Below are 16764 nucleotides of genomic sequence, written 5' to 3'. Positions count from 1 at the left end.
TAAAGATATTCTCCTATGTAAAGATATTCTCCTATATAATCCTCTAAAAGTTAGAATTTTGCCTTTCACATTTAATCTTTAATTCATCTGAATTTTTGGGGGAGGTGGAGGGGTATGATGTAAAGTAAGGATCTTCTTTATTCACCTGGATTTCCTGGAAGGTAGAGCTTGACACAAAAGGCTTATGTGTCTTTACAGTATTAGGAAGTACATCCCAGAGAACAGAAGTGTGAGAAAAGGGGAGAAGCACAGAATGAGTGGTAACTAATATGGAAGTGTAACTGCTTGCTCCTTCTCACTGCATTGTCCCCTAGGATGTTATATAAAGTCAGTCACAGGATCATCCAACACAGGATGAGAAAAAGGATCTATCTGATGAGATCTGTGTTCCCATCACCATTGGTCAGAGTTAACTCCCCTGTAGTACTATGTTGCATGTCTGGGTGCCACAGTAGCCCATGGCAGTGTACAGCTCAGGCATGAAGTGAGGTGTTGTCATGTTGTATCTGCATTTAAAAGTTGGCCACACCTGCTGTTTTCTGGTCTTTACGGCACGAGGAATCATGAGCAGCAAAGTCTCCCGCAACACCCTCCACGAGGCAATGTAGGAAGTCCTGCACAGGAACCAGGACAAGAGCTGGAAGTGTTTGGAGACGGTCAAGCTGCAGATCAATGTGAAGAACTATGATCCTCACAAGGACAAGTGTGTCTCAGGCACCTTCAGGCTTAAGTCCATGCCCTGCCCCAAGTTCTCCGTATGTATTCTGGGGGACCAGCAGCACTGTGATGAGGCTAAGGCCATGGATATCTCCTACATGGACATCGAGGCACTGAAGACACTCAATAAGAATAAGAAACTGGTCAAGAAGTTGGTCAAAAAAGTATGATGCCTTTTTGGCTTCAGAGTCTCTGATCAGGCAGATCCCACAAATCCTGGGCCCAGGCCTGAGTAAGGCTGGCAAGTTCTCTTCTTTGTGTGACCTGCAATGAGAACATGGTGGCCAAAGTCGATGAAGTGAAATCCACAATCAAGTTTTAGATGAAAAGAAGGTGTTGTGTCTGACAGTGGCTGTTGGCCATGTGAAGATGACAGATGATGAACTTGTGTACAGTATGTACTTAGCTGTCAATTTCCTGGTGTCATTGCTCAAAAAGAACTGGCAGGACATCTGGGCTTTGTACATCAAGAGCATCATGGGCAAGCACCAGCACCTGTACTAAAACACAGCTTAGTAAACCATACTGCTACCATTAAAAATAATAAAAATAATAAGTAAAACTTGGCCACACCCAATATAGAGCTGGTAGCTGGAGTAGCAGCTTGAACAAGAGACAGGTGAAGCTGGGAGGCTCAGAAAAGATGCATAATTGGTGTGGTATCTGGTACAGGATCTTTTTTTTTTTTTTGAGTCCTCACCTAAGGATATTTTTTCCATTACTTTTCAGAGAGAGAGGAAGGGAGGGGGGCATTGGGGAGGGAGAGAAACATCAGTGTGAGAGAGAGACATCGATTGGTTTCCTCCTACCAGGTGCCCCAACCAGGGCTGGGGATCGAGCGTGCAACCAAGGTATGTACCCTTGGCTGGAATCAAACCTGGGACCCTTTAGTACTTGGGTGGATGCTCTAACTAGCACTAAGCCAAACTGGCTAGGGCGATCCAATTTTTTAAATAAAAATTTGTCTTGTTAGGGTGAGTCTATTCACATTATTCTTCAGTAGTGTCTTTGCTATTCCTAGGCCTTTGCTTTTTATATAATTTTAGAATTAGCTGTCCAATTTTTTACAAAACACTTCTGGGATTTGATTAGGATCCCATTGAATCTAAATATTAGTTTGAGGAAATTTGGCATCTGTACAATTTTGAGTCTTTAAATTCATGAACATTAGTACCTCTCTCCATTTATTTAGGTCTTCAATACATTTTCCCCCTTTATAAAGGTTCTAGGTCCATGGATCTCAAACTGTTCCAAGGTACCCTGGGGTGCCCCTCTGAGCTCAGAGGACCACAGAATATTTTAAATTTTAGAGGGAAACAGTGATGGACATCTGTTGTACACAGTGTGGAGCTTAGGAAATTCCGGTTTCAACATTAGGTTGTGATACATTTGATAATGTCTGTCTTTGTGAAACAGTTGGCTGAGATGAAAAGTATGAAAATCAATGTGGAACAAAAAGTAAGGGTGAGCCGGGTGTGGGGTTTCAGAGGTTGTACAGTATCTTTGCATTATTAGAACTATACATTATTAGAAAGTATTTCCAGTGCCCCAACTGTATTTTCTACATCTCTTCCCCACTTTTTTTTTTCCTTTCTGTCTTGCTATTAGTAGGCCTGATACTGGTACCAAATGAAAATACTCCTTTCATTCTAATTTGTGAACTTTCCTTTCATAGTGTGTATTGTCTACTTAAGAAATTTGGCATCTGTACAATTTGGGATATTTAAAAAATTTTTTAAATTTGATTTTGTTCTGTTTTTGATTTGGGATATTTTTATTGATGCTTTTGCTCTCAAAGGTATTTGAAGCTGTTTTTTGAGGGGGAGGAATAAAAGGCCAGTGGTGTTGGGGCTGCTTGTAGTTTATTGAGAGATCATTAGGTGTCTTATCAAATAGTGTTGCATTATTACATTCATATGGTATCGAAAATTGAGGTCCATTTGTTTATATAAAATTTAAGTAAAAATATAAAGCAAAATTGTTTTTCAGTAATATATGATTTATACTTGGATTACCATAGTTTATCTGAGTAGATTATAATAAATTTAGTAATTTCTAGTTGGACTGACTGGTTCCAGACACCACTCCTTTTTGTATTTCTGTTGTATATTTAACTTCCCCTAGTCTCCTTCAGTGGACAATTGAGGAATTGTTTGTCTTTGAGTCGAGTCACAATTAAACAATAGGCCTGTTAGAAGAGTACAGTGTGTTTTGGGCATGCTTTTTGTTTGGCCTACTTGTTTTTCACTGAAGGGTAGAAAAAGTAAAAAGTGTTTGAACGAATTTGGAGAGAGGCACTAATCATTTGCTCTCTTTTTTTAATAAAACATTTTTGAGTAGTGATAGAGCAAAATATAGGTAAATCAGTATTTTATCATGAATTGTTTTTACATTTCTTTATTGTTTCTGGTTAAATGTAGTATGTAAAGAACCTTATCACATCCTCATTTGGCACTTTTTTAGGCAGTTGATACTGTAAGTAGAAGAAATACACAAAAAAACCACACTGCTTTATGGAACAGGATTGAGGACTAAGGCCATGAATTGGTTGTTAGGGGGAAACTATAAATCTTTGCAAAAATATTTTTGTTAGTATAGGGTAGTAGATAATGTCTTAGTGAAATGCTCATTGATAAGAGAACTAATAAATTAAGGAAGAATATTTCATCTGGGCACAGAGTGTATACCATAACTCAGTAAAGATTATTGTTTAATACATGCAAAGATCTATGTTAAGCATTATAGGAGATAGTAAAATAGTATAGCAGTAGTGGCAGTAGTAGTAATAATAGTAGTAGTAGTACAGTCCCTGCCTTTAAATTACTTGAAGTCTTGGGTAAGAAAGACACCTAAAGTTATAATTAATGATGCACAGTTATAATTCATTGCCACAGAATGGTGCAGTGTATTAACATAATTAAGAAAAAGCATGTGATTAAGTGTTGTTAGTAAACTTGAATTCCAGTCTTAGTATTGTTGGTAATTAGATGTGTATGACTTTAGGCAAACCATTTACTTTTTGGTGTGTCAGTTCCTTTGCATATAAAATAAGGAAGATGGACCAGATTGATTCTAAAATTTTCCAACTTTAATATTTTCTGAATTTATTTTCCTGTGTAACTTGCATTCAGAAGATGTGAGGGGTCATTTTAAGAAGGTATAGATAGACTAGAAGGGCCTTACATAGGAAATAATTTTTACTGAGCATTGAAAGATTTGTTGGATAAAGAAAAGGATGGCGATTCCAAGATGGCTGCGGACTGAATGGAAGCTACACGGACACTCTCCCAGAACCAAACTGGAGTTAGAACTAAAATACAGAAAAACCACCCTGCATAATCAACTGAAGACGAGCTGGAGAGCACCCTCATAACCAAGGACCTAAAGTGAAGACCGACTAGAGACTGGTAGGAAGTGTGGAGGCGTGAAAGGGCTGGCCCAGCTCCCTTAGGCAGCCCCTGAAGGTCCAGAGGGAGATCTCAGCTGTGGGGGTTCCCACGGAGAACACTGGGGACTAAATCCCAAGCTGGGCTCCCCAGCTCAGAGCACGAGAACTGAGAAAGATGCCCACATAACATCTGGCTGTGAAAAGCAGTGGGGTTTCTGTCTGCCAGGAAGATAGCTGGAAATGCAGGCACCCTCTTAAAGCGCCAACACACAAAGTTTCGTGTGCAGCCACTCACCTGGGGCTCCAGCAGAGGGAGGGCAGGGTGGACTGGAGCTGTGTGAGGAGGTTCCGGGGTTCCAGGCTTGAGGGATGGAGCTTAGAGAGCAGCAATCTGGATTCCCGTGTTGTTATTCCCTCATACAGCAGAAACATCTTTCTCAGGCAGACCTTTACCATCCAAGCAGCTTTTGCCTGGGGGGTGAAGCAATTGCCCACTCTGTTGGAAAATCTCTTACCCCGTCCTGTGGAGTTCCTATTCCCTGAGGCTCATTAACAGACTGAATAACAGTCAGCCTGTGGGTGCTTTGAGTTTTTGCCTGATCTGCTTACAGAGAGAATATTAAAGGCAGCAAGAGAAAAGCCGTCTGTTACCTACAAAGGAGCTCCCATAAAGCTGTCAGCTGATTCCTCATCAGAAACTCTGCAGGCCAGAAGGGAATGGCATGAAGTATTTAACCTTTAAAAGACAGCATTTAAAAGACAGCATCATACAAACTCCATATATTTTCCAGGATCAACTGTACAAATAATGGTTTCTTTCCTTTTGCCTGTAAAAAAGAACGTATATGCTTAGGTTTCTGAGTATTTAAGGTAATGAAAAGCAAGGATCTGAAACCAAGACTACTCTATCCAGCAAGGCTATCATTCAAAATAGATGGTGAAATAAAGAGCTTCCCAGACAAAAAAAAAAAAAAAAAGACTAAAGGAGTTTATCACCACCAAACAGCATTGCAAGAAATGTTAAAGGGACTGCTGTACTAGGTTGAAATAGAATGAGAAATTGGCATAAAGAAAAATAGTAACCTTAAATATAAATTGATTGAATGCTCCAATCAAAAGACATAGGGTAGCTGAATGGATAAGAAAACAAGACCTGATGATTGTTACCTGGTTTTCCTGTGTCACTTGCCCTTTCACTTCAAGCCTATCTGCACAAACATGCACACACACACAGCACCACAGCATGGGTGGAAAGACAGAAAACTCAGAGCTAGGGGTAAGAACATGTTTTGTAAGAAGAAGATTTTGAATAAAAAGGAATGTCCCATCTTGGACATGGTTGGAGCAGCTGTGGGGGATCACAGAAGATTTAAAGCAAGATAGGCAGCCTCATCTATCTACAGACTGCCACCCAAGTTTCCCTGTGGTGTGAAAATGCTCATTGCTTTTGTTCTAAAGAGTACAAAGCTAACCTGCCATCCAGAACATTATTCCCCATATCAAACTGGACCTGAAGAAAGTTTAAATGTCCCAGTCAGTGTTCAGACTTGGATCGTTTCCCAAGTTTGAGAGTTACATGCCAAAAACCTGCAGACAAACCCAAAATTTGGCTGCCTTGAGCACAAGTTCTTCTTGTTTCCCAGCCTTGTAGAGTTTAGAGGTAACTAACAAGGAAAAGGGAAATGTACAGGTAAGTGTAAGGAATAGTAACATGTCCGATCTTGCCCTGTTCCGTCCCCACATCCATTAAAAGAGGCTGGGACACTAAAAATCAAAGTCTGGGGACCAACTGTAGTAGACTCTGGCTGGGGCAAGGGGGAGGCTATCATACCCTCTTCGGAAAAAGAAAAGAAAAGAAAATAAGACCCAAATATATGCTGTCTACAAGAGACCCACCTCAGAACAAGACACTCACAGGCTGAAAAAACAAAAATGAAAAAAGCTTCTGGAGGACTTTAAGGGAGAGATCAATAGCAATGCAGTCATAGTAGAGGACTTTAACACCCCACTGATTTTACTGGATAGATCTTTCAGACAAAAAATCACAGAAGCAGTGACTCTAAATGACACACTAGATCAAATGGATTTAATTGACATTTATAGAACTTTTCACCTCAAAGCTGAAGAATATGCATTCTCCTCAAGTGCACATGGGATATTCTCAAAGAAAGACCACATGTTAGGACACAAAACAAATCTCTACAAGTTCAAGATGATTGAAGTCATATCAAGCATCTTCTCAGACATTTATACCATGGAATACTATGCAGCTGTAAAAAAGAAGGATCCCTTACCCTTTGAGACAGCTTGGTGGGACCGGGAGAGTATTATGCTAGTCAAAATAAGCTAGTCAGAGAAAGACAAGTATCACATGATCTTACTCATATGTAGAATCTGATGAACAAAATAGATTCAAAGACTTAGAAGCATGGAACATACTGACGAATCTCAGAGGGAAGGCGGGGGTGGGTGGATGGGTGGGGAGAATTTAACCCAAGAATTAACAGGCATATGTGCATAACCCATGGACATAGATGATAGTGTGATGAAGGTGGGGGGGTGCAGGGTGGTGGGGATCAATGGAGGGAAAGGAGGACATTTGTAATACTTTCAACAATAAAGATAAAATATTTAAAAAAGTAAAGGGTGAAGAAAATTTGAGAATGGAGAAATACATTTACAAAGGTGATTTAGGGCAGGAAGATCTTTGGTATATTTGGGGTACATGAAGTGTAGGATTTACCTGTTACATTCAAATGAGATCAAATTGATTTAGTAGTAAATGGCCTTAAATGCCAGAGTTTAATCCTCGGTCTGTTGGTTAGGGGTAGCTGTGTGTTTAACCAATTCTGACTTCTTTCTTTAAACAAAACTGAGTGCATAGAAACTCTCTAGGGCCTTGGCCAGGTAGTTCAGTTGGTAGAATGTTGTCCCTATACACCAAGGTTGCAGGTTCAGTTCCCAGTCAGGAAACATAGAAGAAGCAGCCAATGAATGAATACATAAATGGAACTACAAATCAGTGTTTCTCTCTCCCCTCTCTCTCCTCTTCTCTCCTTTCAATAAATAAAAAATTAAACAAAAAAAGGGAACAATTGGGGGTATGAGGGTGAGGTATACTTTAAAGCAGCAATTCTCAAAATGTAGTCTCTGGTACCTTTGGGGTCTATGGGGTCAAAACCTATTTTCATATTCTTTGCCTTTTACACTGTTTTGACATTTGCATTGATAATTGCAAAAGCAATGGTGGGTAAAACTTCTGTACTTTAACAACAATGAAGGTATTGGCCATGGGGTTGTAGTTTTTTTAAAAAGCCAGGTTCACTTAAGGATGTATTTGATGAAACAATAAAATTATTATTTTTTTCTTCCCCACCCGAGGATATTTTTCCCCCCATTGCTTTTCAGAGAGAGTGGAGGGGGTGTAGATTAACATCAGTGTGAGAGAGACACATTGATTAGTTGCCTCCCGCATGCACCCTGACCAGGGATGATCAAGCCTGCAACCAAGGTTTGTGCCCTTGACCAGAATTGGACCTGAGACCCTTCAGTCCAAGGGCCGATGCTTTAACCTTTGAGCCACATGGCCAGAGCTGGTTTTTAGTTTTCTTAGGTGTACACTAGGAGTGGAATTGCTAGGTCATATGGTAGGTAACTTATATTTAACTTTTTGAGGAACTTATTAATTCCTTTTCTAATAGATTTTATTTTGGAATAGTTTTAGATTTACAGAGAAGTTGCAAAGATAGTAGATTTCCTTTTTAGCTATCACTCATCTTCCCCTAATGTTAACATTACATAAACCATAAAATATATGTCAAAGCAAAGAAGCCAATGTTAGTACATTACTATTAATTCTAGATTCTATTTGAATTTCATCCGTTTTTCCACTAATGTCTTTTTTTCTGTTCCAGGATACCTCATTGTCATGTCTCCTTAGACTCCTCTGTTCTGCGACAGTTTCTCAGTCTTTGTTTTTCATGTTCTTCACAGTTTTGAGTAAACCGATCAGGAACTTTGTAGAATGACCCTCAGTTTGGATTTGTCTGATGTTTTTCCCATAATTAGACTGGGTTACAGGTTTTGGGGAAGAATACCACAGAGGTGAAGTGTGCCTCTCATCACATTAGAACTGGGGGTGAGTGATGTCAACGTGATTTATCATTGGTGACGTTACTCTTGGTCACTTGGTTAATGCAGTTGTGATGAAAAAAGGGGTTCTATGGAAAGTAACTAAACAGGGTGACCCAATCGTAAATTCCTAACTGTGCTGTTCCTGGTGGGTAGTCACGCCCCAGGCATATAACATTTTTAGTAAAAGGTTTATCTTTGCCTTAAGCAAGCCCTACTCCGAAGAGAGCATATAAATTTTTATTTTAATCTTCACTGGAGGATATTTTTTCCATTGCTTTTCAGAGAGAGTGAAAGGGAGACAGAGACAGAGAGAGAGAAACATTGATTGGTTGCCTTCTGCATGCGCTCTGACCGGGTCCAGGGATTGAGCCTGCAACGGAGGTAGGTGCCCTTGGTCAGAATTGAACCCAGGACCCTTCAGTCCAAGGGCTGATGCTCTAACCACTGAGCAAAACTGGCTAGGGCAAGAGAGCACATAATCTTAACTGTCCTGTAATCCCATCCCCAGATTGCTTTCTCCTGCCCTTATGTAATCTTTGTTTCTTCCTTAATCTCAAATGCATGAAAGAAACTAGCATTTATCTCAGTCTGTTGAGATCCTCCTGCCCGGTGTGTACTCTTTTTTTGTTTTAATCATTCTCTACGGGTTTGACACAATGTCCGATTTTTCCACTGCAAGTTATTTTTCCCTTTTCCATATTCTTTGGAAATGAATCATCTAGTTCCTCAAGTGGGGAGGAAAGTTAAGCTTTAACTCTTAGAGGGAGGTGTATCTACATATATTATTTGGAAATCTTTGGTAAGGAAGATTTGCCCCCACCACATTTTATTTATTCATTTATTTGTATCAATATAAATTGTATATATTTATTTTATACTTTGGGTTATAATCTAATACTGCTTCATTAATTTTGTTGCTCAAATCATTGCATCACTGCCCTAGTCGGTTTGGCTCAGTGGTTGTAGAGCGTCAGCCTGCAAACTGAAGGGTCCCAGGTTCGATTCTGGTCAAGGGCACGTACCTCGGTTGCAGGCTTGGCCCCTGTAAGGGCGCGTGTGGGAGGCAGCCAGTCCATGTGTCTCTCACATCAGTTTCTCCCTCTCTCTCCCTCTTCCTTCCAGTCTCTCTGAAAAGCAGTGGAGAAAACACCCTCGGGTGAGGATAAAAAAATCACCCCAGCACTGACTTTTTGGAACTCTTTCCTGTGACACTCCTTTACCCTTTTTAAGTACTTCCTTACCTCTGACACTGTAAGATGCTCTGGGCCAGTGATTTTCAGCTGGTGTGCCGCATGAATTTTTAAAACATGCAATGCCTGCCTATTTAGTCAGAGGCACTGACCTCTTTTTCCCTTAGATTGTAAAAAAAGGAAAATAGTCAACACAACAATAGCTATCCCATATGAATGGATCAAAATCATACCTTTTTGGTTTTTGTCACATTGACAAAAAATATATCCTTTGTTAATATATTCTGTGTGCCGCAGAATTTTAATAATTAGTTTATGTGTGCCATGAGGTGAAAAAGGTTGAAAATTGCTGCTCTAGGCTAATCTTTTATTTTTCCTGTCCTAGGCCCAGAATCATCTAGTCCTCAGGAGCACTGAGGCACTGTTAATTTCCCAAGGTCACACACTTAAGTAAATGGTAGAACCAGGATTCGAAGCAAAACAGTCATTTTACAACTCATGCTCTTAACCACAGTATGGGACAGCATGCAGCTGAAGGTGCATTGGAAGTTTCTAGTTATGTTCCGTTTATGAACCAGCCTTAAGGATAAAATTTGTAGTCAGTTTACACCAAATAATTACTGTACCCTGACAATTTTATACTAATTCTTTTTTAACCACAGTTGTAAAAATTAGTTACTAGCCACTGATAATGACTTAATTTTTTGGTGCATTTCCTTCTATAAATGCATGCAAATATATTTTGAAATTTTGTTACATTGTTATTGTGGCAGGATAGCAAAAAGCTAGGAAAATTCCTGGGCAAGTGGAATGGGGAAACAGACAAGAAAATTAAACAAGGCCAAACAGCATGGGCAGCTTGCAGCCAGCTTGTGTATCACAAGAACTTATCTTCCCCAACCAAAGACACTTGAGAGCAAATGATTTATACTTCTCCTCCCTAACGAAGAACGCATAGCTTAAATCACCTTGGCCTGGGAAATAGAGAACAAAGACCCAATTAATGCCATTTGTGCCAGCTAAACCCAAGGACAGATAAAGTCTGGAGGACAAATAACCCAAAGGCATTTGGATGGTATCACTTGAGGGGAGAATGTTAGGTAGGACATATAGCTGCTATGGTGGGAGCAGAGGAAGGGGGGAAAAGGAGGAGTTTATCTCACCCACTGAACAAAGAAGTGAGCCATCTTGGGACTTGCCAAGATAAAATTGCCAGATGTCCTCATAAATTCTGGAAAAAGCCACAACAGTGTAAAAGGGGAACCTTGAAATCTAGTCTATCTGGCAGGAGAACCTTGAAACCAATAGAGGGGAAAGTATAAAACCCTTGAACCCCCACCAGGTAGGGTGCTCAGACTAGCTGAGTTGCCTGCTTATGCTTTATGCCAAGTGTATTCTTTTTTAAAAAAATATTTTTATTGATTTTTAGTGAGAGAGAGAAAGGGAGAGGGATAGAGAAACATCAGTGAGAGGGAAACATCATTGATCTGCCTCCTGCAGGCCCCCCTGCTGGGAATTGAGCCCACAACCCCGGGAATGTGCCCTGAAAGGGATTTGAATGGGTCACTTCTTGGTTCTTGGGTCAGCACTCAACCACTGAGTCACACCAGCCGGACCCAGGTATATTCTTAATAAATTTGCTTGCTTGGCCTTCTTAATAAATTTCACTTGCTTTGCTTCAACACCGCTTTCTATCACTTGTCTGAATTCTTTCTGGCAAGTGTGACAAGAGCCAAGGAGGGGAAAGCCCACTTAGACTCGGGTGGATCTCCAGTAACATTCTGATTTTTAAATTTAATATGCATTAGTATAGATGATATTTGGTCAAAGTGTAACTAAAATCTGATCCTGTTTCTGTTGTCACTGGCGATTAAGATGAAAGTGAGCTGCTCCAAGGTTCATCTCTTTTCCCTTAATGTTATGGTCCCATAAGAGATAAACATCTGTCTTGATTCATCAAATAATCCTCAAAATACTGTTACTAAGCCTTGTCTGTCTTCCATTTGTAGCAATAGATAAGTCCCCTCTGGCAATGCACACCTGACAGCCCACGCTTAAAAACAACTTGTCACTTCCTGCTGCTATCCCACCCCAAAACAAAGCAAACCCCACATGATGTAACCATCTGGTTTGGAAGAATCATTTGACTCTATTTCACCTGCACTACCCTCTTAGATCTCATACCCATTTCTTTCTTTGACTAACAGTAGTTTAATTTCACTTCAGGCAGTCTTACACACAAATATAAATCTTTTTTATTTCATTCTCCCAGCCCTTCTCTAGTAGTTATTCCCAGAAATGTTTTTCCCCCTTTACCTTCTCTCATTCTCCTCCTTTTGTAGGCTGAAAAATAACTTTCTATGGCAGATAAAATATACAGTAGTGCTAGTGACACACTCCTATCAAGGAAAACAAAAGGTGTATGATTTAGAGTATAATTAGGTATAATAACCTCTTTTTTACTCAGTTCTTTCCAAATTATACCTACTTCAGGTACTAGCATTCAAACTAAGTAATTTTTAATTTTATGTAAATAGAGTTGGCATTTTCATTGTACATATACAAAGTTTTGTTCACTTACGTGCATTAAATAACTTCATAATAAAACAGGATCTAATTACCAGTCGAAACCTTTAGTGCAGAAGTGTGTTGTTTCCTAGGATATATAGTTTTATAACAGAATTCATCTGTAAATTAGGTATCCTCTCCCCTTAACTGCTGTTTTTAAATGTGTGTAATCCACTTTTTTAAAGACAAAATATATTTAAGTATATGTAGCTGGGTTAAAGTTTCCACTGAATTAGCCATGGGCATCACAGGCTGATAGAACCTTGGGATGTGGCCATGCTCTGTTTTTTAGCCAAGCTCTGGATTTACTTTTGTCAGTGTTCCCAGATGGATCAAGTTCTATGGCCCTGTTTGCAAAACTTGCAAGGGACTAAGGTATGTAGTTAGAATGTCAAATTTTCAGAGACCAAATATCGCATCAATGGCACATTTCATCCTTTCGGGAAAGCTTATATGAAGGATAAGTTATAATCACAAAGCTGGTGAGCATGGAATCAGATTTCAGAGTGGGGGATTCATTGGTATATTTAATAGCAAGTGCCCTACATCTGCTGGAGAAATGAAGACATAGCCTTTTATTGGCTGGTTAGGACATAGTCTTTCTCTTTGGAATTCTCTTTTTTTAAGACTCCATATTGTCTCTTTTTATTAGAACATTTACTCTTAGAATCAATTGATTAGATGAATCTTTTGATATGTTAGTATCATCGTACTTTCCCAAGACTACCATAGTCCTCTAAACTGGACATGGCTTTTCAGACATTTCCTCAGCTAACCATTTACTAACTTTGTTAGGGGAAATTGCCTATGTTTATAGATGACCAATTTCATCTCTTATTCATTGAGTTTTACAGATCTTGCAGATTTCCCTCTAAATGGGTAACATTATGTAATTTGAAATTGAAGTAGGGGATTGTTACTGTTTTTTGCTAGTCCCTACTATTTTTCACTTTGTTATTAACTAAGTTTTTGCCTGTTTCAGGTCGTATCGTAATTCTGAATCATGTCTGATAACGGAGAACTGGAAGACAAGCCTCCGGCGCCTCCTGTGAGAATGAGCAGTACCATTTTTAGCACTGGAGGCAAAGACCCTTTGTCAGCTAATCACAGTTTGAAACCTTTGCCCTCTGTTCCAGAGGAAAAAAAGCCCAGGAATAAAATCATCTCTATATTCTCAGGCACAGAGAAAGGTAAATAATACTGTGGTTTTAAGAGTCTCACTTATTATTTTGTTACCCATTTGATTTCTCTTAAATTAAAGTATAATAAGTTGATATTTTTTTTGGCGAGCACAGTAAACATACAAGAAAACAATTCATTGTGGTATATAGGCACTTTTGAAAGGCTAGCTTATTTTAAACTGATAGAAAAGAATAAAACTAAAGTTGTTGCTCAACCGACTTGCTATGTCCAGTGAATTTCTGTACTCCTTCATTTTCAGAGACTTGCGCTATAGTCATAGCTCCCCAATATTAATGAAATTTGTGATATTTGAGAAAGACGTACTATTATAAGAATGGTGATATAGAATCTGCACTCCCGTGTTTAAAACCCCTGGAGCCAACTATGTTTTGGAATTAAAGAGGTTTTCTGATTTTCAGAGTAGTAGTAATGCTATCTTTTTATCATGTGTTCTATAGTGCCCTCAGAAGCATCTGAGGCATCTCAGCAATCAACGTGTTAACATATTTTTGGCAAACATGAGTTTAGTCCAGGGTTTCTCATCCCCAGTACCATTGCACACAGTGAAAGAGTTGTTTCATGAAGCTTTTGTTTCAGTTATGTGTGTACAGGCATACCTCTTTTTATTGTGCTTCCCAGATACTGGGTTGAAGGTTTGTGGCAACCCTGCATTGAGCCACTGTATCAGCACCATTTTTCCAACAGCATTTGCTCATTTCATGTCTATATGTTACATTTTGGTCATTCTCGCAATATTTCAAACTTTTTTCATTATTATATTTGTTACAGTATTCTGTGACCAGTGATCTTTGATGTTACTAACATAATTGTTTTGGGGAGCTACAAACCACACCTATATAAGATGGAAAACTTAATAGATATATGTGTATGTTTTGATTGATCCAATGACTGGTCGTTCCCCCATCTCTCTTCCTCTCCTTGGGCCTCCCTGTTTCCTGAGACACAACAATTTTGAAATCAGGCCAATTAATAACTTTACAATGGCCTTTAAGTGTTCAAATGAAAAGAAGAATTGCTTGTCTCTTACTTGAAATTAAAAGCTAGAAATGACTAAGTTTAGTAGGGAAGGCATGTCAAAAGCTGAGATAGGCATAAAGCTAGGCCTCTCGCACTGAACAGTTAGCCAAGTTCTTGAAGGAAATTAAAAGTGCTACTCCAGTGAATATACAAATGATAAAGCAAAACAGCCTTATTGGTGATATGGAGAAAGTTTTAGTGGTCTGGGTAGAAGATCAAACTGGCCACAGCATTTTCTTAAGCCAAAGCCTAATTCAGCGCCTAACCCTCTTCACTTCTATGAAAACTGAGAGAGGTGAGGAAGCAGAAGAAAAGTTGGAATCTAGCAGAGGTTGGTTTATGAGAAAGAAAGCATCTTCATAATATTAAAGTGCAAGGTGAAACAGGAAGTACTGATGTAGAAGCTGCAGCATGTTCTTTAAAAGATCTAGCCAAGATAGTTAATGAAGGGGCTATACTAAACAATAGATCTTCAGTGTAAATGAAACAGCCTTCTATTGGACGAAGATGCCATCTAGGACATTGCTAGCTAGAGAGAAGTCATTGCCTGGCTTTAAAGCTGAATCTCTTGTTAGGGGCTAATGCAGCTGGTGACTTTCAAGTTGAAGCCAGTGCTCACTCACCATTCCACAGATCCTAGGGCCCTTAAGAATTATGCTTAAAAAAAAAGAAGAAAAAAGAATTATGCTGAATCTACTCTGCTCATGCTCTATTATTAATGGAACAACAGAGCCTGGGTGACAGACAGCACTTCTGTTGACAGCATGGTTTACTGAGTATTTTAAGCCCACTGTTGATACTTGCTGCTAAGGGGAAAAAAAGATTCCTTTCAAAATATTACTGCTCATTAACAATTCACCTGGTCACCCAAGAGCTCTGATGGAGATATACAACAAAATTAATGTTTTCATGCCTGCTAGCGCAGCATCCATTCTGCAGCCCATACATCAAGGAGTAATTTTGACTCTCAAGTTCTATGATTTAAGAAATACATTTTGTAAGCCGCCACTGATAATGAGTCCTCTGATGGATCTGGACAAAGTAAATTTGTCAGGAACCAGCCTGAAAAACGAACAAACCTGAGTTGGAGCGGTGGGAATGAAAGAGACAAAGTTATGGGATCAGGAGGACTGCCCTCTAATGAGGAGCAGGGCCAGATGGCTTCAATGCCTTTATTATACAGTAAGTAACAAACAATTAGTAATGAGGTGCGGGTGATACAAAGTAGTTCCTTCAAGGCTGCATAAACACTCTTGCAGAGTAAATATCCTGCCTCCTGCCTGAGCCCAGACCTTGGTAATTTCTTTATCTCGGCTCCTCATGGGAACTTGTGGGGAGGGTCGAGTCCTTGACTTCAGACCCTCAGGCTACGTGGACCATGTCCAGACAGTAGCCGGCTCCCAACAAAGGGTAATTGTGGGGAGGGTCAAGTCCTTGACTCCAGACCCTCAGGTGATGTGGACCATGTCCAGACACGTCACCAGCTCCCAACATAAGTTGAAAGCCTTCTGGAAATTATTCACCATTCAGGATGCCATTAAGAACATGTGTGACTCATGGGAAGAGGTCAGAATATCAACATTACCAGGAGTTTGAAACAAGTTGATTCCAGCCCTCATGGATGACTTTGAGGGCTTTAAGACTTCAGTGGAGGAAGTTACTGCATGTGTGATAGAAATAGCAAGAGAACTAGAATTAGAAATGGAGCCTGAAGATGTGACTGAATTGCTGCAGTCTCATGATAAAACTTGACCAGAATAAGGAGTTGCATATTGAAGAACAAAGAAGGTGGTTTCTTGAGAGGAAATCTACCCCTGGTGAACATGCTATGAAAATTGTTGAAATGACAATAAATAATTTAGAATATACATAAACTTAGTTGATAAAGGAGCAGCAAGGTTTGAGAGGATTGACTCTAATCTTGAAAGAAGTCCTGTGAGTAAAATGCTATCAGCATTGTTTGCCACAGAGAAATATTTGGGGAAAGGAAGAGTAAATCCATGCAGCAGGCTTCATTGTCTTCTAATAAATTGCCACAGCCACCCTGGCCTTCAGGAACTGCCACGCTAATGAGCCAGCAGCCATCAAGAAGGCCCTCCACCAGCAAAAAGATTATGACTCCATGAAGGCTTAGATGATAGCATTTTTTAGCAATAAAGTATTTTTAAATTTAATATGTACATTATATTTTTTAGACACAATGCTATTGGACACTTAATAGACTATAATATAGTGTAAACATAACTTTTATATGCACTGGGAAACCAAAAAAATTCACATGACTTGCTTTATTGTGATATTCACTTTATTGTGGAGGTCTGGAACCAAACCCACAATATCTCTGAGTTATGCTTGTATTGGGTAAAATCTATTGATGTGGGTTCTGGACAAAGATTTAAAGTTTACTGTGAGGTATATACTTAGGGATAGAATTGCTGGATTACATGCTATTCCCATGTTTGACTTGACTAGATTTGTCAGATTGCTTTCTAAAGTTTTTTTATGTTCATTCTCACCTACAGAACATAAATGTTCCCATTACTGAAC

General features: G+C 39.4%; 1 protein-coding gene and 1 pseudogene across 2 annotated transcripts in view; both read left to right on the top strand.

Annotated features, from left to right (window-relative positions):
• PAK2 (p21 (RAC1) activated kinase 2) overlaps positions 1 to 16764 on the top strand; it is an 81267-nt gene that overhangs the window by 23750 nt on the left and 40753 nt on the right. Inside the window, exon 2 of the mRNA XM_081138766.1 lies at positions 12980 to 13187. Coding sequence (XP_080994892.1) covers positions 13001 to 13187 — 187 coding nt within the window. The 5' untranslated portion in view covers positions 12980 to 13000. The remainder of the gene's footprint in view (positions 1 to 12979; positions 13188 to 16764) is intronic.
• On the top strand, positions 564 to 5939 carry LOC308557737 (large ribosomal subunit protein uL1 pseudogene; annotated as a pseudogene). Its single transcript has one exon. The product of its transcript is annotated as a large ribosomal subunit protein uL1 pseudogene (transcript).

Source organism: Miniopterus schreibersii, assembly GCF_964146895.1.
Source record: "Miniopterus schreibersii genome assembly, chromosome: 5".
Classification (NCBI taxonomy): Eukaryota; Metazoa; Chordata; class Mammalia; order Chiroptera; family Miniopteridae; genus Miniopterus; species Miniopterus schreibersii.
Note: the sequence above shows the minus strand (reverse complement) of the source record. Positions and strands in the feature narration are given on the sequence as shown.